General features: G+C 50.9%; 1 protein-coding gene across 4 annotated transcripts; it reads left to right on the top strand.

Annotated features, from left to right (window-relative positions):
- The first annotated feature begins 402 nt into the window (after nucleotides 1-402).
- Nucleotides 403-21,357, top strand: LOC116957778 (inositol polyphosphate 5-phosphatase K-like). 4 transcript variants are annotated; one of them, XM_032980133.2, is made up of 13 exons: nucleotides 403-501; nucleotides 2,236-2,356; nucleotides 8,533-8,640; nucleotides 9,480-9,588; nucleotides 10,333-10,449; nucleotides 10,933-11,198; nucleotides 12,101-12,212; nucleotides 12,695-12,804; nucleotides 13,587-13,815; nucleotides 15,282-15,422; nucleotides 16,520-16,603; nucleotides 17,072-17,173; nucleotides 19,065-21,357. In XM_032980133.2, exons 2-13 carry the CDS (start codon nucleotides 2,250-2,252, stop codon nucleotides 19,146-19,148), a joined length of 1,569 nt encoding a protein of 522 aa, XP_032836024.2. In that variant the 5' UTR covers nucleotides 403-501; nucleotides 2,236-2,249; the 3' UTR covers nucleotides 19,149-21,357. The 4 variants fall into 4 exon arrangements, with proteins under 4 accessions (XP_032836024.2, XP_032836022.2, XP_032836021.2 ...); XM_032980131.2 differs by having other exon boundaries at nucleotides 406-501; nucleotides 2,188-2,356; XM_032980130.2 differs by having other exon boundaries at nucleotides 495-618; nucleotides 2,188-2,356.
- The last annotated feature ends 816 nt before the right edge of the window (nucleotides 21,358-22,173 follow it).

Below are 22,173 nucleotides of genomic sequence, written 5' to 3'. Positions count from 1 at the left end.
GTCATTAACTGAAAACTGTCAACCGCCAATCGCCCTCATTAAAGTGTGGCTTCACATTTAGTTCGTGTTACCAGGTGAGACCTGAAACACGCGTTTACATAATTTAGATTTAGCTGCTAGAAAATTACACATTATAAACCATTTCGTTGAGCTTATCAGTTGTGGTCAGGTAGCTTCTGAAAAATAAGCGAATTGCTCAGTGGGTTTGACGTTAGTCTCATATTTTTAAGGATTTGTTTACGTTTCCTATACTTTGCACTCCTTTTGTGTTTTGTATTATTCTAACGTTCTGACCTGCCCATACTGGACATCTGTTAAAAAAGAGCTTTGTCACTCATCTGATTGCTCCACGATAAATCGCAGTTTTCTGTGAATGCGGGCGTCCATCTTTGTAAGGGGGGGCACGTGACGTCCCTACCCCTCATTTCCCTAACCAACATGGCCGCCCCTCGCTGCACCCTTCGACGTCATCACCGGGATTCGTCGTCTTCCGGGTCCAAGGTCGGTAGTTGCTTGATTGCGGCTTTGCGTTGCGCGGTTCGCCTAAAACAACGACGATTACGACAAACATTTACCACTGCGACCACAGCACCAATGACAATAGCTACAACAGCAGCGGTAATATATCACCGTGAACTAAATCGGGTTAATTTAAACATTGGGACGTAGTTCTGTTGTGTGCGTGTTGACTGATAGGCGCGGCGGGTATGACACATTGTATGCCAATCTCACTGGCCCCGGCCATGGGAGTGTGGAGTTTCCACCGTCGGCTCAGGGAAGCCAGCAGGAGAACGGCCCCGCTCAACGCTGCTTAGATCAGGGAGACACGTTCGCATTGATTGCTGTAATCAGACCTTGGGGTCCGTTTTAAATACGGTAGAGTACTGTACATACAGTTAAAGCATTTTTAGCCGGACTTACAAATTAAACATTTGTTATATTGTGAAAGCAAATCATTGCGAATCACACAAATATAATCGACCCCAGTGCTGACCGTAATGCTTTGATAAGTATGGACATGTACAGCCTGCGTTGTCAGTCCACTGCTGGATTACCTCCCACCGCCTTTGCGGACTGAGTGGGCTATTTGACCATACTTCACCACGCTGGTCAGTGCGGGTTGCTGAAGGCGGCGGGCCGTGTACACGGGAGCACAGTGCAGTGTAATTGACGTCTTTGCCGTATCGCCTGCTGCTGCCCACCACGTACGGAGCTCCGCAGCAGCCTATAGCACCTGATATGCACGGCGGTCACCCATCTTTATGAGATCGATTGCATTGCCCGATAATTAAGCATAGGCGATTGATTAAGAATAATGCACCGTTTATAATTAAGCCTATAATACTATATAATACCGACGTGCATGCTGTTATAGCTGCAGAATCCGATAGAATATTCCAATAATCGGTGTGAGTTTACTCCGGTATGCAATCACACAATGAGTCTTGATTGGCTGTGAACCGAGTGTGCTTGTCCAACGTTAATCGCTGAACTGCGGAGGCCACATTCACGAGCGCGCGTCTTGCCGTATTTTTTTAGCCAATCCACTGCTGGATGAGGCCCTCCGAATGCCGCTACGGGTCGTGGGTGATTATTCGACCATACTTCACCACGCTGATCGGTGTGGGTCGATAAAGATGGGGGAACGTAGACGTAGGAACATAGTACAGTGCAACCATGAGTTAATTTATCCGGCTGAAGTTAAGCCCGGAGTACAGCGATGGACTGTTTATGCATTACGGTGTTTTTGTGATGTAGCCCCGCAGCAGCCTGTAACACTGAATGGTTGTCACCCATCCAAGCACTATCCAGGCCCAAGCCGGCTTAGCTTCCAAGATGTGACGCGAGCACTCCAGGCGATTGGTCAAAGGTGCCACCGTGCTTGAGAGAGTTAAATGTTCCAGCACTCCTAGCTCATGAACATAATCGACAGGCGACACTGGCTCATGGCAATGCCTTGTCCTGTTTAACACGTAGACTTTCGCGACCAATATTCATAATAAAGATTGTTATGGGTTAGATCCCGCAAATATAAATGTGTCGTGAACCCACCACAACCCGACAGCCAGTTAATAAGGTTTGTCACGTCAACAAGACTTGCCAATTAGTTACTGCTTCAGCACATCGTTGTGTTGGAAAGTAAACCCACAACATTTACAATTGAATACGACGTTTGATTACAACCAGCTGCATCAGGCGATTTGCCAGAATTGCCCTGCCCTGCCCTCCGCCAAGGGGGACCTGGAGTCATGGAGGAGCCCAGGGCAGATGCAGGGAAAGCGGAGATGGGAGAGCTGGAGGCTGGGGTGAGGGGCCTGGGTTTGGCCGAGAAGAACAAGAGAAGACGGGAACTCAGGTGAGATGTGTGGGGGTGTCAGCAGAACATACCCTGGTCTGACTCGCGGATTGACATGTGGAGTGAACAAGAAGTTCATAACGTGACGCACTAATGGACTGCCATACGGACGGATGTACACGTAAGGTGACGCAATCTTGTAGCGACACTAAGGCACTGACATGGCCTAACACAAAGTGATACACTCGTGGACTGACACACCCACGGACTGACACCCATGGACTGACCTGCAGACTCACACACTGGCGACTGATATCTCAACCGATCCGGGGATCACTCTTCACCAAGCCGCACAGACCTGTGTGGTGAAGCATGATCACACAACCCTCCCACGACCAGCACGGCATGGGAAAGCCTTCATCCAACAATGGATTGACCAAGGGCAGCTTTACACAAGGCAAATTAGCTTGTACAAACATAAATCCTTTTAGATTGATGTGGAAAATACTGTTAATGAGAACCTTTTAATTCCTGAATTGCATTTCACAGGGTTTGTGTCTTCATGCGTCCACACTGCCCTGATTACTGGCTCATGGAATGTTAATCTTATTGTGACGTAATAGTCGCAGCCCCCAGAGTCCTGTGGCGAGCTGTATGCCTAGCCACTGCAAACTAAAGAGCTCTCTTGCCATGACACACAGTGATACATGCTAAGAGTGACACTCATGGACTGACACGGATGGACACACTCGTAGACAGACACACTGACTGACATACAGACTGACATACTAACAGAGCGATACACTCACGGACTGCCGCTCACGAAGTGACACACTTACGGACTGCCACAACGACAGACATTCTCACGGAGTGAAACACCCACAGTGTTGCATCGAGTGACACAGACTGACACACTCGTGTACAAAGGCGAGTGATATATGAACCGGTCCTGGGCCCTCCTCCGTTCACCAGCCTACACTGATAAAAGCATTGCCTTGTCAATGCAAATGATTAGCCGTGCTCTGCCCCTAGCAGCCTAATGGGCTGTGTTTGCATTTCGATGTACAGTGCTCTCTGGCTATGACAAATGAGTGAGCTAGTTTTTCCACAACGATGTTATTGGCTGTCTTGAAAACTATTAGTGATTTAAATTCGTGTGTGCTGCTACCCACACGCAGAGGCTCTGTTCAAATCTGCTCTTTCATTCCGTCCGTGCCTCGGGACTTGTTTTATACTTGCGAAGAGATATATGAAGTAGTGAAAGATGATGATGGTGGACAATATTGTCAGGGGTGACTCCTCCGCAGGTTGGTAGCCTGTTGTTCCAACTATGGCATGCTGCTGAGTGGTCTCTCTACAAAACATTGGGTGCATGCTGTGCGGCTACCATGCCCGGCTCTCTGTCTAGCCACCGAATCAGGTGACGCTTTGAATGGCCGGGTGAATAATTACACACTGACAATCTTATCATCGTCGCCTTTATCGTCTCTCACTGCCGAATGCTTAACTTTATTGCTTGATCTTAAGCTTTGAACATAAACCTTTCACCTCTGTACTGACCTAAGCTGACAATCACGTGGTTGGCAGTAAAAAGAAACGACCGCATCCCCGCAATGTCTTGCTCACGCCACTGCTGGCGGAAGGGGCCTACACTAGAGGGAGCGTATTTTGGCCGACTCTACCATTCTAATCAGATGTCTAAGAGTTGGGAGTACCCACATTTTACCCCACCACACGCGACCTACTGATTGACTAACTGGTGTACCCATTTATACCGCTCGGTGGACATTGGTGGGTGGGGAGGGAACTGCCGCACAGGGATATCACATTGATGATCTCTACATGGAAAGCACACAATGGCTCGCAGTGAGTACAGTTTAATAGTCTCAGCGGGCAGTGCTCATCTCCGTTGTTGGCAGCCTGAATAGAGCCCACAGCCGAAATTCCACATTTATCTGGAGGAGCCTAGTCTTATTCGTCTTTTGTATGGCTGATGCAGAGCAACAACTATAATTTCACATTCAGGTGGCCAAGCCAGATAAACGCATCAGGATTTTTCAGAGTGTATCGCTGTGATGTCTCCTTTGTATTTGTAGATCGGGCATTGCGTCGTTATACGTTGTACGGTCTGTTCTGGATGACCACAGTCACACACTACTAGAGAGTTTTTGTTTCCATTTGTGCATCAGGTATTGGAATCTACTGCTATGGTTTGTGCAGTGAATGCGGTTTAGGGTGGACCTTGAGGAGCTTCGTGGAAGATCAAACGCAGGAATCTTCTGGGTTTGGTCTTTTACAAGTTGTTTGTTTGTGAGGAGCCGAGTACATCCATTCGACAACTGCTGTTGGCTTTCCACTAAATGGTTGTCATGTTATTGACCATGGAGGCATGATGATGATGGATTTAATCGATTCCAAAACCGGGATTGGAACCTGCGACCTTCCAATTCAGAGTGAGGCCTCTGACCGCAATGCCAACTGGCGGATAGCATGAAACAATCTGGCACTTTCACCCAATCCTCGCAGACTATACCCGTCTCTGAATCACTGTGAAATTTCCAAACTCCACATTTCTGTGATGGGGCCCAGACTATAATGAACAAGGCGCTTTTTACAGACAGCATAAAAGAAGCATTGTCTCCTCTACTCATGCCAGCTTGATCTCCTCTCCTCCCGCTTAAATGCCCAATCGCTTGAGCCTCCTCCCCTCTTCATTGCCTACACAAGTCCCCCCTCCCCTCCCCCTGGGCCCTCACTAATCCCCTACAGGTGACTCCCACGTGGCGCTGATCAGGATTAAGATCACGATTGAATAGTTTGCCCCATCCGCAGACCCCGCACACCCCCACCCCCGCCAAACCAGACCCTGTGACTCGGTCTGCCCTCCACCTCGGATAAATCACATTGAACCCCCTGTATGATGGGTGGGCATTGTATGTTAAAGGGAGGGAGGGGTGCGGCTGGTGGAATCCTCATGGTGTGGGGAGGCTGTGTGGGTGACCGGAGAGCGACATTGTCTCGGTGCCACTTCTAACTTGACTCGCTTGCGAAGTGTAGGTTGTATGTTGTTGAGTCTATCCTACCTCTCCATATCTCTTTCTATTCATTCATCTCGGTTTGTCTCTGTGTGTATTTCTTGAAGATTGTCCCCCCCCTCCCCGTATCTCTCGTCTCCTCGCGGCGTCCCTATCCTTAATCATTGTTCGGCTTTGGATTTAACGGCCGTATTCATATTGGTATCGTCAGTCCGGAGACCCGCATCAGTTCAACTAGATGCAGTTCTTTTCAGCAACATCTAGAAACGTCTTGATCACTCGTGGTCGCTCAGAGCGAGGTCCTACACTGTCCTGGTAATACCAAGACTTGTTCCGGCAAAACCCCCAATGCTCCAACACGGTCCGGAAAGATTCTGACAACTCCAGAATGATCCATCAGCGTTCACTGATAATCCTGATGACTGCAATTTGATCGTGGAAGGTCCGCATTACTCCATCGAACTTAAGCAAGATCCAACTTTCTGCAGCACAATCTGGTGATATCTACCAAGATCTCAATCAAGCACGACCGTGAGCGCTCCTACCCACGCAATCTGACTGTCAACACTCCTGGTCGATCCAGCAGGCTCTCAATTACACCATCGTGATCTTAGCAAGGTCTCAATCGTGCCAGCTTGATCCAGAAGATCGCAATTGCTACAACTCGGTTTTCAAAGACGTTCCTCACTTCAGCTTCATCTGGAAAGATCGGAGATATCTTGAAATCACTCCAGGACAGTCCTGTATCAGTCCATTACAGTTATAAATCAATCCAGCTGTAAATTCATCCGGCAATATTTACTTATCCAGAAAGATTTACTCCGCTCCTGTTCATCCAGCAATATAACCGATCACTCGAGCTGCATCTGGTAGGATCCTGACCAACTTCAGCACGATCACGGCTCTCTGCCCAAAGCCATACCTCCACGCACGTCCGCCTGCCCGCCCGTCTGTCCGTCCGTCCACGCTTCTTCCTCAACGACCGCGGCGACGACGACCACAACCATGAACCGCGCTCAAAGCCTGCAGTCGCTGTCGACGAAACTTGACCGGCTGGAGCTGGCGGTCCAGGGCGTGAGCCTCGTGCTGCACCGGAGGGGGCGGGGGGCGTCCACCGCGTCGTCTTCGGCGGTCGGCACCCCCTGCGGCCGCCGCAGCCGGGCCCCGAGCTTGGCCTCTTTGTCCTGCGCCTACTCGCCGGCGCCGTGGCCCGGCGGCCCACTTGGCGGGGACGTCACGTTGGGCGCGAACGGCCTGCGCTCGTGGAACTCCTCGCTGGTGCTGTGCCGCGAGGAGGGCGGGCGCGGGCGCGTCGCCTGCGGTGGAGACGGGGAGCGCGACGACGACGGTGATAATTATTGCGATGGGGAAGAAGAGGAGGAGGCTGAGGTGGTGGGAGGAGAAGAAGCGGCTGCCACTTGGGCGCTCGACGAGCTGGTCAGGGCCATGCGGTCGTTACGGGGAGAGCCGGAGGTGCAGATGAGGTGCCGTGAGTTGGTTGGGCGAACAGATCGTCCGTTCTCTCATTCGTTTCGTTGTGACGTTACAAGGTGTCCCCTGGTGGCTTGTGTGTTCGTTGGTCAGGCTGATGTGAATTCCCCTGAGTTCTTGGCTCTTAAAGTCACACGTATCGTGGCTCTGTAGTTCCGAGTTTCCCATGGTATCGAGGAAATCCTTCTTCCTTTTTACTTACATTTTTTCGTGCCTGCTTTTGTTAAATGTTTAAATTCCTGATCCTAAGTGCCATGAATCTTATGCTTCTTGATTTTCTTGGAATCCCTGATTCCTTCTGGCATGAATTCTATGGTTCTGGGTTAAATTAATTTGGTGATATCTCTTATCCATATTGCTGTAACATGATTCTTGGTGCCACGAATCCCACAATTGTTAGAACACCTCTTAATTCCTGGTACCAGGAATCCCGTAAATAAGTCGAATCTACGATACCTGGGAATACCTGATTCCATTTCCGGTAGTTGTAAAAGTCCCAAGATCCTCGTTATCTGTGTTGTTTGATTCCTATTGATGCCTGGTTCCCTGTGCTGAGAGCTACATAATTCCTGAATTTATTTTGTTGAATCCCAGGAGTGATGCGAAATCACTCAGTCTGTGGCCCCTGGTTCCAGCATTTACAGAATTCCCATCAGTGGTGGCGCGCCTCCCTTCACGTGTCGGGGGGGCGGGGGGGAATTGATTACAAGCTAAATTTGAATTAAGTTTTGGTTATACAGCATAATATTAAAGGTATCTAAAATAAAATCTTCATGGAAAATTATGAATTCATGATTTGCAATTTACTTTCATGAAAAATCTTTGCAATGGTCAATGAAATGCAACAAATTGTGTTTGTGATGCTGCTGCTGCTGCTGCGTTAGCAGTGGTGCACAAGCACAAAGTACCAAAGAGCAATTAACATCCTCATCTTAATATGAAGAAAAAAGTATATACGTGATTATTACTACAGATGAAATATATTATAGAAAAAAAGTTTGGCTGGCTGGCGTGTGGACAGTCGGACAAGTGCGCAGGTGGTGACGTCACCGCACACATCCGTGTGATGACGCCACCCGCATCCCGCAGCGTCGTCGCGCCGGGTTCGTGTGTCACGTTGACGTCACGCCCCCCCCCCTAACCCCCCCCAACCCCCCCTGACACCACCACCCTCCACCCTGGCCGTGCCTCCCGCGCGCAGTGCGCTGTCCGCTTTGTAGGCCGTGTTGGCAGTGGTGCAACGAGCAACAAAATCCTCAGCACATTCATCAATACGACTGTGGCCTTGAAAGGAATCTTGTTGTGAGAAGCGATGATTTGGCCGATGGCCCTTCTTCACCGCACGTAAATGGAGAGGTGATACAATGTTGGCGCTGTATTCCTACTGGCTACCATCGTTCTCACAGTCTGTCTAATGTCACTACATTTGTACCTCCGATTAGCACAGTGGTCTGTGTACGGTGCAAAAGAAGTTCAACATGCATACATCTACCCTTGTATTCCTGGATACAAATTAGGTGTTTTTTCTTTCAAGATCCACAAGTTTGGGGGGGAGACGGGGTGCATCTTACTTTCTGCCGCGTCTTTTAATGCGTAGAATACAGAAAACAATGGTGACGACGACGATGGCGAGTCTCATGATTCCCGGGTTCTGTGAGTGCCACGATTTTCCCGTTAAATCCGCGATGCGTATCGCCGTGTGATTCGTAGACTGCGCGTGATCACATGGAACGTGGGAACGGCTGAGCCCCCCGAAGAGGCAGACGCTCTGCTCGCCCTGGACCAGGAGGGCCCCCCACCACATCTCTACATCATAGGGTGAGCCACCCCCCCACCCGCCACACCTTAACAGAAGCAGAATCTTTATTTAGACTGGAGGAATCCGATGAGCTGTGAAGCTCTTTTTTACAGATGTCCAGTAGGTTTCACAGATGTCCAGTAGGTCAACGTGTGGTGCCTTGCTTGCACAAATGTGCCACCCAAAGCTCCTTTTACAAAAAAAATGAAAATCAAGTTGTGGCTGTGAGTTAGTTGTTCTATACAAGCGTATAGCGATGTGTTTTGAGTTCTGACATGAATGCCGTTATGTGTGGGCGATAAAATGGCTGTGCGTGTATGCACGGGGAGCGGTAGTGTAGCGGTTAGCGCACGGCGTTATGAATTCCGCTAACGACCAATAACAGCAGTGAATATTTTAACTAATCTTTGTTTTTTTCGGTAAAGTCACGTAGAAATAAGAAAAAATAAATTACATAATATACGACGTTTCGATTGCAAGCAATCATCACCTGATGATGATTGCTTGTGTTGCAATCGAAACGTCGTATATTATGTAATTTTATTTTTTCTTATTTCTACGTGACTTTACCGAAAAAAACAAAGATTAATTCCTGCAGTCACGAAAGCACCAAATCGAGTTTGAATATTTGAACTGTTTCCGGGCCTCTCCTAGGTTGACTCAGCCTTAAATGAGTACCTGGCACGGTGTGTAAATCATCAGCACGAGGGAGACAAAGGCAGCCGAGCGTGGTGTTGGCTACCCACCCCCATCATGTGCCATGCCTGCCTTCATAGGAGCTCTTTAACAGCACTTGCCCCAACAACAGTGTTAAAGGCTATACGGGGGTCTTTGTTGGTTTCTGTGCATGTGTGCACAGGCTGCAGGAGCTGAGTGCGCGTGTGGACTTGTTTCTTCGGGACTCTCTCGTCGACGACCCCTGGAGCTGCTTCCTGATGGACGTGCTGGCTCCGCGCGGATATGTGCGGGTAGGGCCCCCAGGCGGATAGGGCTCCTGCGTGGGTACATGTGGGTTGGGCCCCAGCACGCACACACGCACAGGGAGGCCCTCCCGGCACTCTCCAGACTCAACCCTTGCTGAGCATCCAAGAGCTGACGAGACGCGGCGTATTCCGGGTTAGCGTGTTGTGTTGCGAACCCAGCTATCCAGCTGTCCAAGTTTAATTCCCGCTCATGGCCAATAATGGTGCCGATCATCTGAACTAGTGCATGGTTTTCCCTCGCTTGACTCGGCCTCAAATGAGTACCTGCTGCGGTGTGTAAACATCGGCACTGGGCAGACAAAAGGTGGCCGGGCATGGTACCGGCCACACCAACCCTCGTGTACCATGTCGGCCATCATATGTGCTCGCTAACGATGCTTACCCCAACAGGCTGTTTCTTGTCAAGGAGCATAAACCATCACGCAAACTCCACTCATCACAGCGGATTTTGACTAGCCATCAAACAAAGATGGTGGTCATCGCAAGCATTTTCAGATGCGTTTCTGCGGCCCTCTGGAACGGTCTTCTTTCCAATATTAGGAAGCCACTGGAGCTATGCATTTTTTTAATCCAAATTGAAAACGAATTTCTTTAGAACTGCTATTTGTGTTTAATTTGTTCTTTCCCGGCACCTCCGATTTGCGTGGTTGGCTATGTACGGTGCGAAAGGTCAACATACATACAAAGGCTACACGGGGGATCTTTGTGTGCGTGTGTCCGTGCGTACAGCGCGAGTCCGTGCGTCTGCAGGGACTGCTGCTGCTCGTGTTCGTGCAGAACTCCCTGCTGCCGCTCGTGAGGGATGTACATACGGCGTACACGCGTACGGGGCTCGGGGGTTACTGGGTGCGTACCTCGCTCCTCCAATTAGCACAGTTGGCTACGTATGGTGCGAAAGAAGTTTAACATACCTCCAAACATACCCTGCTCCACCACGAGCACAGACACAATGACAAAAGCCGTCGCTGCGTTTTTTTCTTCATGGTCTTGGCGCCGTCTCCCCCTACCTACTGTCTCATCTCACACCACCTCTCCGTCACATTAAACTACAACTATTAAAACTATTTTTATTTTACCCGGTAAGGCGCACTGAGCTATCTAGCTCTTTTTCAGAAGCGACCTGGCCACAAGCACGACGAAGTGGCTTATCATATGTAAAGTTTTAGCAGGGAGATGAATCCGTTCGGGTTGGGGAGAGTGATCTGTTCTAGTTGCAGTGATTAATCCGTTCCGGATGAGGAAAATGATCCGTTCTGGGTGGTAAGAGTGATCTGCTCCATTCCATGCCGTGAGAGTGATCCGTTCCGCGTGGTCCCGGCCGGCGTCCAGGGCAACAAGGGCGGCGTCAGCGTGCGCATGTCGCTCTGCGGCCTCTCCCTCTGCTTCGTCAATTGCCACCTCCCGCCGCACGAGGGCGGCCACCTGCAGCGCCTCGATGCTCTGGAGCGGATCTTGGACGAGCAGCGCTACCCCGCGGTGGCACCGGCGATGACGCCGATGGAGAACGACGCCAACGGGAGTGGCGGGGACAGCGGCGGCAGGGACGCGGCTGGCCGAGACGGGAACGGGGACGGCCTCGCGATACTGGAGCACGAGTGAGGATGCGCACGCCGGTCGGTGGGGTTGCAGTTAGCGCATTGCGTTAGGAACCCAGCGACTCGAGTTCGATTCCCACTCACGGCCACGATTGTCTGAATCGGTCCTGGGCCTCCCCGACATCGACTCGGCCTCAAGGAGCACATAGGGCGGTGTGTAAACATCGCCGCTGGGGAGGCGAAGGCGGCCGGGCGTGGTGCTGGCCACCCACCCCCTCGTGCGTCGTGCCGGCTTTAATAGCTCTTACTTGCTAACAGTACTCGGCCCTGTTTAAGCTGTATGGGGGATCCTTGTCTTCATGGCAGTAGTGAGGGTGCTGCATATATGAACCCGCTGCTGCACGTTCGATTCCTGGCTACAACTGATATCAGTGGTACCCCACCCCCTTTCACCAACCTGCACGAACTAGAGTAGGCGAAGTATGGTCGAATAGCCCCCACGATCCGCGCGGCTTAGGGACAGCCCTCATCCAGCAGTGACTGTACAAAAGGAGGCGTGCCAGCGCTTGCGGAGCAGCATGGGTGATGGTGACGGCGACGTCGTGGCGAGGGATAGTAACGAGTCGCGGTGTGGCGTCAAGTTTTTGATATCGGTGGAGAGCTCCGGGAGACGGGGAGTGAATCTTGGGAGGATGAGTAACGGTGGTTGCTGTCGTTTATTCGGGTGAAGCGGTGACTGGGAGGGTGAACTGCTCTTTCTGTTAAGTTTGTTGTCCTTGGGGTACGCTAAGCCAGGAGGCTCGACCGTCGGCCCGGCTGTCAGGCTCTTGTCTTTCACCTTGGCAGCCACCTCCGCTCGTCGTGAGCGGTCGGTGTATGTGTGAACGTTGAACCTCTTTCGTACCGTACGTAGCCAACCGTGCTAATTGGTGAGTGGGCGTCTCCGTGTCACACCTCCACAGCATCGTGCTCTGCCTGGGCGACCTCAACTTCCGCATCGCCGACCACGGCCTTCGCTTCACGCGCGACTCCATCGACAACGGCCGCCTCCACCTCCTGTGGGGCAAGGACGAGGCGCGTGGCCTCCTGAACATCATCCCCATCACCATCAACCACATCGCCAATATCCCCCTCATCACGCCACCACCGCCACTGCCATCAACCACATCACCAATATTCCTCTCATCACACCACCATCGTCAACATAACCGTCACCAACATCACCAAATACACCATGACATGTGAGGTGGTGAGGGGTGAATGGGTGAGGGATGGGCAGCAGGAGCTTACAGTCGAAAATGTGATGGAACAAACAGCAAATTGAACGACATGGCTTGGCTTGTAAACGATGAGTGGTGAGGCTACAAGACGCGGCAGCCAGGCAAACAGCCTGGAACCGTGTAAAATGCACGCACGGACAAACGACATGACGTGCATTTTACTATAAATGTTTCGATGTTTTCTCACCCAAAAATGTGTTAATTTACAACGAACGTCATAACGAATCGTCAATTGAATTAATGTGTGTGTATATATATATACTCTCCCCTTTGCAGCTGAACATATCCAAGGCTAACGAGGGGTTCTTGCGCGACTTTCAAGAGGGGCCACTCTCCTTCCCCCCCACGTACAAGTTCGACCAGGGGACCAACACCTACGACACCAGGTGGGACCGAGCCACGTGTTCCTCCTTGACAAAGCTTTTTGTGCCTTGTCAGATGAAGCCCGGGGAACACCAGGACTGGCCATTCTCATCCCCCTCAGTCAATGGATCGATCGGTTGATCTTTTTTTACATGACAATGTCACCCTCAATAAAGTAGGCATCGATGTACATCACGGCAGAACGGGAACGGTACAGGGGGCATATCATACCCATCACGACCTGCGCTTCGACGTCACGGTGTACTTCCGGTTTAGTTTGAAGAAGTTGGTGGGGGGAGGGGGGACCAACACGGTGGGATTTTCCCTGGGCCCTTCACCGCCCTTATGGACGGCCCTGCCCTCGGTGTTAAAGCTGGGGTCACGTCTAGGCCATTGGTGCGTAAATAGCCACTTGACGTCAGTGGGACATATATCATTGTTTTTACATTGGCTCGGGGCTGCTGCCACCATAGTGTAGTAGTTGAGCGCCACTAGACTTGCAATCCGGACTCCATCTCTTGATGCGGCAGTTTAAACAATGGGGGGCGAGTTTATATAATCCCCCGCCCACCATGGCCTCTTGTCCACCCAGTAGCAGCCATATAAAGGAGCACGTCATGGTTAGTCGATCTCATATGGCGAGGTAATGTGTGGGTTACTTCCAAGACACCTGGCCATCGTGGGGCTCATCGGAGCTCCCTCTTTCAGAGGCCCCTTCCGCCAGCAGTGGCGCGAGCACGCAATTGGAGGGCTGTGCCTTTGCCTTTTCACTCTGATTTCGTTTTTTTGTGCGCGCAATCGGTAGCGGCAAGCGGCGCAAACCCGCGTGGACCGACCGCGTGCTGTGGCGGGTCAAGGGTGACTCCCACAATGCCCCGGGGCCAGAGGGTGAGGGGAGGGGGGCGGGCGCCGTTGAGGACCGTGGCGACGGCGCGGCCGCCCCGTCGCCCCGAGTCAAGCTGCTCTCCTACACGAGTCACATGGACTGCAACGTCAGCGACCACAAACCCGTCACCGCCGAGTTTCTGATCCAGGTGACGGAGTCGCGCGCCAGCTGCCGACGTTTCTCACTTGTAGGGTACAGCGTCGCATAACCGACTCGCTGGGGGGGGCGCGTGTCTCGCTTAGCGAGCGAGATACGTTCCACGAAAAATTGCCGAGTTGAATGTATGTATGTTGAACTTCTTTCGCATCGGACATAGCCAACTGTGCTAATCGGAGGTGCGGGGGAAGGACAACAAACGAAGCACAAAAAGCAGCTCTAAAGAAATGCGTTTTCAAATTAGATTTAAAAGTGCATAGCTCCAGTGGCTTCCTAATATCGAATCGAAGAGCGTTCCAGATGGTCGCAAAAGCGCATCTGAAAGCACGCGATGCAATGACCACCGTCTTTGTTCGGGGTACACTTCAGCCCCAACATTTTCCACTCTTGAACGAGTTTTCTATGTGAGAAGTACAAATTATGATTGTAAAATAATGTAATAAAACGTCAAATGTAATACCAAATGTGAAGAACCGCAGTGTTTGCAGGTGCCTGTCCTCAGCATCTGCAGTTCACACTCGTTAAGTTAAACGATCCAGTATCGGCGGATATATGATAAAGTTCCGGTATGCATCCATCCGTAAATAAATGATTAGTTGGGCCATGCACCAAAGACCGTGAAATCCAAACTATGGACCATAAAGTGAACCACGAGGTGGGGCCGCCCGCACCATGCCCGTCCGCCTTTGTCTCCCCAATACTGATATTTACACACCACACCAGCTACCTCAGGCAATCGTCACTGGCTGTGAATCAAACTCGGGGTCACCAGGTTCATAGAGCAATGTGTTAACCACTACGCTACCGCTCCCCCCCACCCTCCCCTCCTACATACAACTACATACACACTTCCAACAATAAAGATCCCCTGTGTAGCCTTAACAAATTTATGGGGCAAGTGCTGTTTGCGAGCACCTATGAAGACTGGCACGGCACACGAGGGGGTTGGTGGCCAGCACCACGCCGCGGCTGCCTTTGTCTCCCTAAAGGTCAAATATAGAGTGCTACCTTCCTTTTAAACCTTAGACAATGCTCAATGCACTTTGTAAGTTCACAAATTACGTAGTTTGTAAGTGTAGGCCATCGTGTTCTGGCATCACCCTCGTCGCCCCCCTACTGCAAACACCTGGCAGGACCCTGCTGCAAACAGAGCCATGAGACTCGCGAAGGCTGTCTCGTGTACACAAGCTTAGTAGTATTAGCATCAGAACATCATCAGCAGGCCAATGCACATATCTCCTTCGTGAATGGAATATTAAAGACAAGCCACAGTAGTGCGATCGTGGCCATCCAACCCAAACTATGGACCGTATAGTAAACCCACAGAGATGCACAGAGACACACAGACACACATAGACACAGTGTTATCGTGGCCGTGCAACCCACACCGTGGGACCGGCAGAGAACACTGCTGCGACGGTTGCCGTAACAGTGTGCGGTGGCTGCTGTGCGGTGCAGCTGGAGGGAGAGGTGGACGCCGAGGGCCCGGTGAGCGTGGAGGCGATCGGGGAGTGGAGCGCAGCGCGGGATGCCAAGCTCTCGCTCCATGTGCAGCCGGGCTTTCCCACAAACCCCTGGGACTGGATCGGGCTCTATGCTGTACGCGCACGCACGCACGCACGCTTTGCAATGGGTGTTTTCACATTTCTGTATTGTTGTAGGCCACACGTCAGGGGCCCACTGTGTAACACATGTTTACATGTGCTCGTGTTTGTATGTTGGTGTGTGGGGAGCGGGCCCGCGGGCCTTGCAATGAACAACAAAGACCTACACACACACGCAAAGACTCCTGTATAGTCTTACAAGCTGTTGAGTGAGCATCTATGTAAGCTGGCATGGCACACGAGGGGGTGGATGACCAGCCTTTGTGTCCCTAGTGGTGATGTTTACACACTTGCACCAGGTACTCAATTGATCTAGAGGAAGCCTAGGACCGGTTCAGATATTCGTCACTGGTGTTGTTGGCCGTTAGCGGGAAATCGCCAGGTTTGTAGCGTGGCGTGCCACCACTCCCCACAGAGATGAAGATCCCCCTAAAGCCGTAACAGACTGTTGGGGAAAGTGCTGTTAGCGAGCACCTATGAAGGCTGGCACGGCACACGAGGGGGTGGGTGGCTATAACACCATTCCCGCCCTCTGGCGATGTTTTTACACACTGTACCAGGTACTTATTTAAGGCCGAGTCGACCTAGGGGAGGTTCAGGAGCAGGTTCAGGTATTCATCACCGATGTTCATGGATGTGAGTGGGAATCGAACTCTGGTGGCCGGGCTTGTAGCGTAGTGGGCTACCACTTAACCACTGCGCCACCGCTCTCCACACACCGACGTACAAACACGAGCACACGTAAACATGTGTTACACGTGTGTTACACGTTTACAATTTTACACACGTGTAAACAAAAAAACACAAAGAGAAAGATCCCCTGTATAGCCAAAACAGAATTTTGGGGCAAGTGCTGTTCACGAGTAGCACCGATGAAGGCCGGCATGGCACACACGGTGGGTAACCAACAACAAACCCGGCCGCCTTTGTCTCCCTAGTGGCGATGTTGACACCTCACTGGGTACTCGTTTGAGGCCGAGTCGACCTAGGAGGGGGAGACCCAAGACCGGTTCAGGTCCGTAGCACGATGCGTTAACCGCTACACTATCACTCCCCACACACACGCGCGCACACAATGACACGTGCGTGCAGGTCGGCTGGCGTCACCCCAAGGACTACGTGTCGTACGTGTGGGCCCGCGACGAGGAACTCTGGAGCCTTTGCGATGACCGGTTGGTGAGTGCCCCCTCCCCGCCCCCCTCCCCCCTTAGCTGTTCGAGACGCAGGCTAGCTCCCTCCTCTCCCGTGGAGCGCGTTTCGCTGTGTGTCACGGACGCTGTGCACATGTTACTGTGCGCGTGTCACTATGTGTCAAGGTCGCTGTCTGCGTGTCGCTGTGCGTCACAGTCACTGCGTCACGGTCGCTGTCTGCGTGTCGCTGTGCGTCACAGTCACTGCGTCACGCTCGCTGTCTGCGTGTCGCTGTGCGTCACAGTCACTGCATCACGGTCGCTGTCTGCGTGTCGCTGTGCGTCACAGTCACTGCGTCACGCTCGCTGTCTGCGTGTCGCTGTGCGTCACAGTCACTGCGTCACGGTCGCTGTCTGCGTGTCGCTGTGCGTCACAGTCACTGCATCACGGTCGCTGTCTGCGTGTCGCTGTGCGTCACAGTCACTACGTCACGGTCGCTGTGCGTTGCCTCAGGTTCGCTTCGACTCGGAGCTGATTCCACGTGAGGGTGGCGAGCATGTGTTGGCGTTCTACAGCCGCAAGCACGGCATTGTGGGAATCAGCCGCCCCTTCATGGTGCGTACCGCGCACTGTACACTGGGCTCGCACGGTCCTCGTGGTTTCGGAAAGTTCGTCCCGGTCGCCCAAAGATTTTCCGAAAACTGCACTTTTCTTCCAGCTTAACATTTTCTGGCCTCTTGTTCGAGTGATGACGCAAAGGCCGGGGCTACCCGAGCAGCGATAATTGTGTGATTAATGAAAATTATTAGCACCCACTCTTTCAAATTCACCCTTGTTATTTAATTCACTCTTATCATTCACTAACATTCACTCTGTGGTTATGTCGTCCTTTAATTCATCTGATTGATCTCTCGCTGGTCTCTGTAAGTCTCTCATTCTGCTGCTCTCATTCACTCCCTTATCACATTAACCACAATTTCACTCCATATCTTATTCGCTCCTTTCCTCATTCACTACCTCAATCCCTGTACCTGTTGTCTCATTCACGAAGTTCTAATTTACTCTAATAGAGGTTGTTTTGGGTGAGTTCGCATAAATATATAAATGTGTCGTTAAAACCCGCCACCACCCGACACAGCCAACTAGTAAGGGTTGTCACGTAAACAGAACGTGGCCAATTCGTCACTAGTACAGCACTAACCGGTGTGTTGGAGAGCCAAGCCACTACATTTACAAACTGAGTACGACGTTTCGCCAGTAATTACAACTAGCTTCATCAGGCGACAGCCAGATTTGTGAAGTCCAACTGTTTCGTTCCTTATATAGAGGCGTAGATGTGGTGACCACGCTTCTGCACTCTTGCGCAAAGTGGGGGGGGGATTACTGAGGCAACATACATGATGATTGTACATTATGTGAGCCCTTTGATCTTGTCCTTCCTGTCCATTGTGTGTATTAAAATAGCCCTACCAACGGTAATCCCTATTGAGGTATGGTGCCCTTTGCAGGCATACATTTAAACAATGTATTATTTCATGATTCACTTCCACGCAGCACTAAGGCGGTAGCTATCCGAACGGTTAAAGTTATTTTTATTTCTTTCAATTTCGATAGATTATCTAATTTAGCCTTGGCAAGTAGTAGCTAGTTTTGCACAGAACTTCAACATCATCAAAATCAATTGAGTGTCCTTGTTGGTATGCGTGTTCTGCTGCTGCTGACAGTTGTATTTGGGAGAATTAAATATTTATCTGATGTTATTTTAGTCTTGTGCTGATCATTCGTCCTGTTTGCCCAACATAACATTTACCCAGCATAACATTCTAATTTACTCTCTCATTCAGCGGTGTTCTCTCATTCACACTCATTCACTCTGTACAGTAATTCACTTGTTCACTGTGATGGTCATATTCTAGCAATCACTCTCTAAATGGGGTGTTTCACTCAATATCATTCTCTCATTCAGGGTGCCACGGTGGCGACATGTTAACTACCTCGCCTGGTGTACAGGAGGTCGTGGATTTGATCCCGACTCTGATGCCTCTTGTATATTTAGAGTTTGCATGTCTCCCCGTGGTTGCGTGGATTTTTCTCTGGGTTCTCTGGGGTTTCCCTGCACATTTAGAATCGACATGCATTTCAGAGTATTTGGCTGCTCTAAATTTGCACGTAATAAGCCACTTCGTTGAGCTATCACTTGTGATAGCCAGGTTATATTCTTTGGTTCTTTCAGTAAAGTCACGTAGAATGAGAATAAAATAATAAAATAACACAATAAAATTCTCAAGACGTTTCGGCCACAACACAAGTGGCCTTCTTCAGGTGAAAGGAACAAACCTGTCGGGACGGCAGAGCTTCAATGAACGCTGTTAAGATTCGCAGCGTCTTTTAAATCGAAATATAGCCAGGTTACTTCTGAAACAGAGCTACATAGCTCCGTGGCATAACAAACATTTGTAAATAGTAACTCTCCCTGTCTCTCCCTTCTACCCCCCCCCCCCCACAGGTCTCCACCGCTCCCTTCTCCCCCCCCGACAGTCCCCCCCGCACCCCCACTGAGGACCGCTCCTCCTGGGGGAACGACTTCTGATGGCGCTCCTTGTTAACCGCTCCACTAACGAAGGGGCAGGGAGATGACGAGGTGGGGGGAACGGTCATCGTTGGTGAAGTATGGGGATCGATGGTAAATCTACCGGTCTCCTCCTCATCACCGGCCCGCACCTCCCTCCCCTCATCGCCCCACCTCGTTAGCGACCATCCCGCGTGCTTGATTGGAACCCGCGGTTGAACTTCGCTGCGGTTGCTACGCGGCTGCACTTTAGATCCATATTGAGGGGGGGCTTTGCGTGCCGTGCTGTGTGATGTGTTGTGGTGTGCTGTGTGTGTGCTGTGTGTGATGTGATGTGTGTTGTGGGGTGTGTATGCTCGCTTATAACACTTGCCCTAACAGTGTGTGTGGGGAGCGGTAGCGTAGCGGTTAGTGCACTGTGCTACGAACCCGGCGACCCAAGTTCGATTCCTGCTCATGGCCACCACCAGTGACAAATATCTGAACCGGTCCTGGGGCTCCCCTAGGTCGACTCAGCCTCAAATTAGTACCTGGTAAGGTGTGTAAACATCGTCACTAGGGGGAAAAAGGCGGCTGGGCGTGGTTTCTGGCCACTCACCACCTCGTGTGCCGTGCCAGCCTTCATAGGTGCTAGCAGCACTTGCCCCAACAGTCTGTTAAACCTATATAGAGATATTTGTGTCTGTGTAGGTGCATGTGCTGTGGTGTATTTGTGTGTGTGTGCTATATGTGGGAGTTTTTGTGTGTGTGTGTGCTGTGGTATCTGTGTGCTTTGGTGCTGTGTGGGTGTGTGCGCTGTACTATGGTGTCTGTGTGCTGGGATTTGTGTGTGAACTGTTGTGTGTGTGTGCTGTGGTGTGGACCGCAGCGCGCTGTGTGTGGCGTGCAGTGGGATGACGTGGTGGTGGTATGTGTGAGCCGTGAAGTGTGGTGTGGGTTGTTAGGGTGTGGCGTGTGGGGTGGCACGGGGGTGTTGTGTGTTGTGACATGGATTGTTTAGCGGGTGGAGTGACATGTGGCGTGACTCGGACAGGTTTGCGGAGTGGATGGTGGGACGTCATGTGTGTTGTGGGGTGGTGTGTGGTTAGGCTGAAACTAACACGTGTCATACGGTTCGGACCGTTGTGGTGGAATTATGGTGGTGCCACATACAGTGCGCGTGTGTGTGGTAATGTGGGTGGTATGGAGAGCGGGCGTGTAGCGGTTTCGTGCGCTGCCCTGCGCTATGAACCCGGCGACCAGAGTTCGATTCCCGCTCACAGCCAACACCAGTGACAATTGTCTGAACTAGTCCTGGGCCTCCCCTAGGTCGACTCTACCTCAAATGAGTTCCCGGTTTGGTGTGTAAACATTACCACATGCACAGGTGACCCAGAACGCTTGGGATGGGACGGTCATCATGTCTGTCTACCTGTGTGTGTGGATATCTGTCGAGGTGCTGGCCACCCACCTGGTTTGCCGTGCCGACCTTCATAGGCATTACTCGCAACAGCACTTGCCTCAACAGTTTGTTTAAGCAATATGGGGGATTTTTGTGGTGGGTGGTGCAACGTGCCGTGGTTTCGAGTGATCTGGTGTTACATGGTGACGTGTGTTGCTAGGTTGAGTCTGGTGTGATATGACGAGCTCAGTTATGACCAGGTGATGTTATGTTTTGTGTGATTAGAAGCGTGGGGTGGCCACGTGCTCTGGGGTTGTGGCGCGGTTTGTGTGGTTATATGGTTGGTGTGGTTTGATACGTGGTGTGGTGAGGATTGGTGTGGATTTGGTGTGGTTTGATACGTGGTGTGGTGAGGATTGGTGTGGATTTGGTGTGGTTTCATACGTGGTGTGGTGAGGATTGGTGTGGATTTGGTGTGGTTTGATACGTGGTGTGGTGAGGATTGGTGTGGTTTGATACGTGGTGTGGTGAGGATTGGTGTGGATTTGGCGTGGTTTGATACGTGGTGTGGTGAGGATTGGGGTGTGGATTTGGCGTGGTTTGAGACGTGGTGTGGTGAGGATTGGTGTGGATTTAGTGTTGTTTGATGCGTGGTGTGGTGAGGATTGGTGGTGGTTGCAGTTGTGTGACGTGGCAGGGCCAGGTGTGACGTACCGAAGCTAACGATGTGCACTTCCATGACAATTATACGTTGTTGCTACATATGTTTCTAGCGCTCCCGGCACGGCACTAAGGAGTGACCAATGTACTAAGCTATTGTCCTTATGAATAAACAACATTATTACTCGACTGCCTGGTGATCGCTACATTATCAATGATAACAAATAAATCAGCTCGTGACGGTGCTACGTGGACCAATAGTTACGTCGCAGGATCGCGCGAGATGGTGGCGGCGGCTTTGGGAGGAGGCCCTCATCCAGCAGTGGATTGACCGTGGCTGATAACCACTGTTGATGGTGTAGAGTAAACGTTGTTTATGGTGAAGAGTAAACGTTGATGGTGAAGAGTAAACGTTGTTGATGGTGTAGAGTAAACGTTGTTGATGGTGTAGAGTAAACGTTGTTGATGGTGTAGAGTAAACGTTGTTGATGGTGTAGAGTAAACGTTGTTGATGGTGTAGAGTAAACGTTGTTGATGGTGTAGAGTAAACGTTGTTGATGGTGTAGAGTAAACGTTGATGGTGTAGAGTAAACGTTGTTGATGGTGTAGAGTAGACGTTGTTGATGGTGTAGAGTAAACGTTGTTGATGGTGTAGAGTAAACGTTGTTGATGGTGTAGAGTAAACGTTGATGGTGTAGAGTAAACGTTGTTGATGGTGTAGAGTAAACGTTGTTGATGGTGTAGAGTAAACGTTGTTGATGGTGTAGAGTAAACGTTGTTGATGGTGTAGAGTAAACGTTGATGGTGTAGAGTAAACGTTGTTGATGGTGTAGAGTAAACGTTGTTGATGGTGTAGAGTAAACGTTGTTGATGGTGAAGAGTAAACGTTGTTGATGGTGTAGAGTAAACGTTGTTGATGGTGAAGAGTAAACGTTGTTGATGGTGTAGAGTAAACGTTGTTGATGGTGTAGAGTAAACGTTGATGGTGTAGAGTAAACGTTGTTG

The sequence above is a fragment of the Petromyzon marinus genome, chromosome 38 (assembly GCF_048934315.1).
Source record: "Petromyzon marinus isolate PM22_M1 ecotype Great Lakes invasive population chromosome 38, UKy_Petmar_22M1.pri1.0, whole genome shotgun sequence".
Taxonomy (NCBI): domain Eukaryota; kingdom Metazoa; phylum Chordata; class Hyperoartia; order Petromyzontiformes; family Petromyzontidae; genus Petromyzon; species Petromyzon marinus.
This window is presented reverse-complemented; position numbering and strand designations above follow the sequence as displayed.

Excerpts from the sequence above, each read along its gene's own strand:
- LOC116957778 (XM_032980133.2), top strand. The coding sequence starts at position 2,250 with ATGGAGGAGCCCAGGGCAGATGCAGGGAAAGCGGAGATGGGAGAGCTG. Across the intron at positions 2,357-8,532 it reads AAGAGAAGACGGGAACTCAG|ACTGCGCGTGATCACATGGA; the intron begins GTGAGATGTGTG and ends TGTGATTCGTAG. Across the intron at positions 10,450-10,932 it reads CGGGGCTCGGGGGTTACTGG|GGCAACAAGGGCGGCGTCAG; the intron begins GTGCGTACCTCG and ends GCCGGCGTCCAG.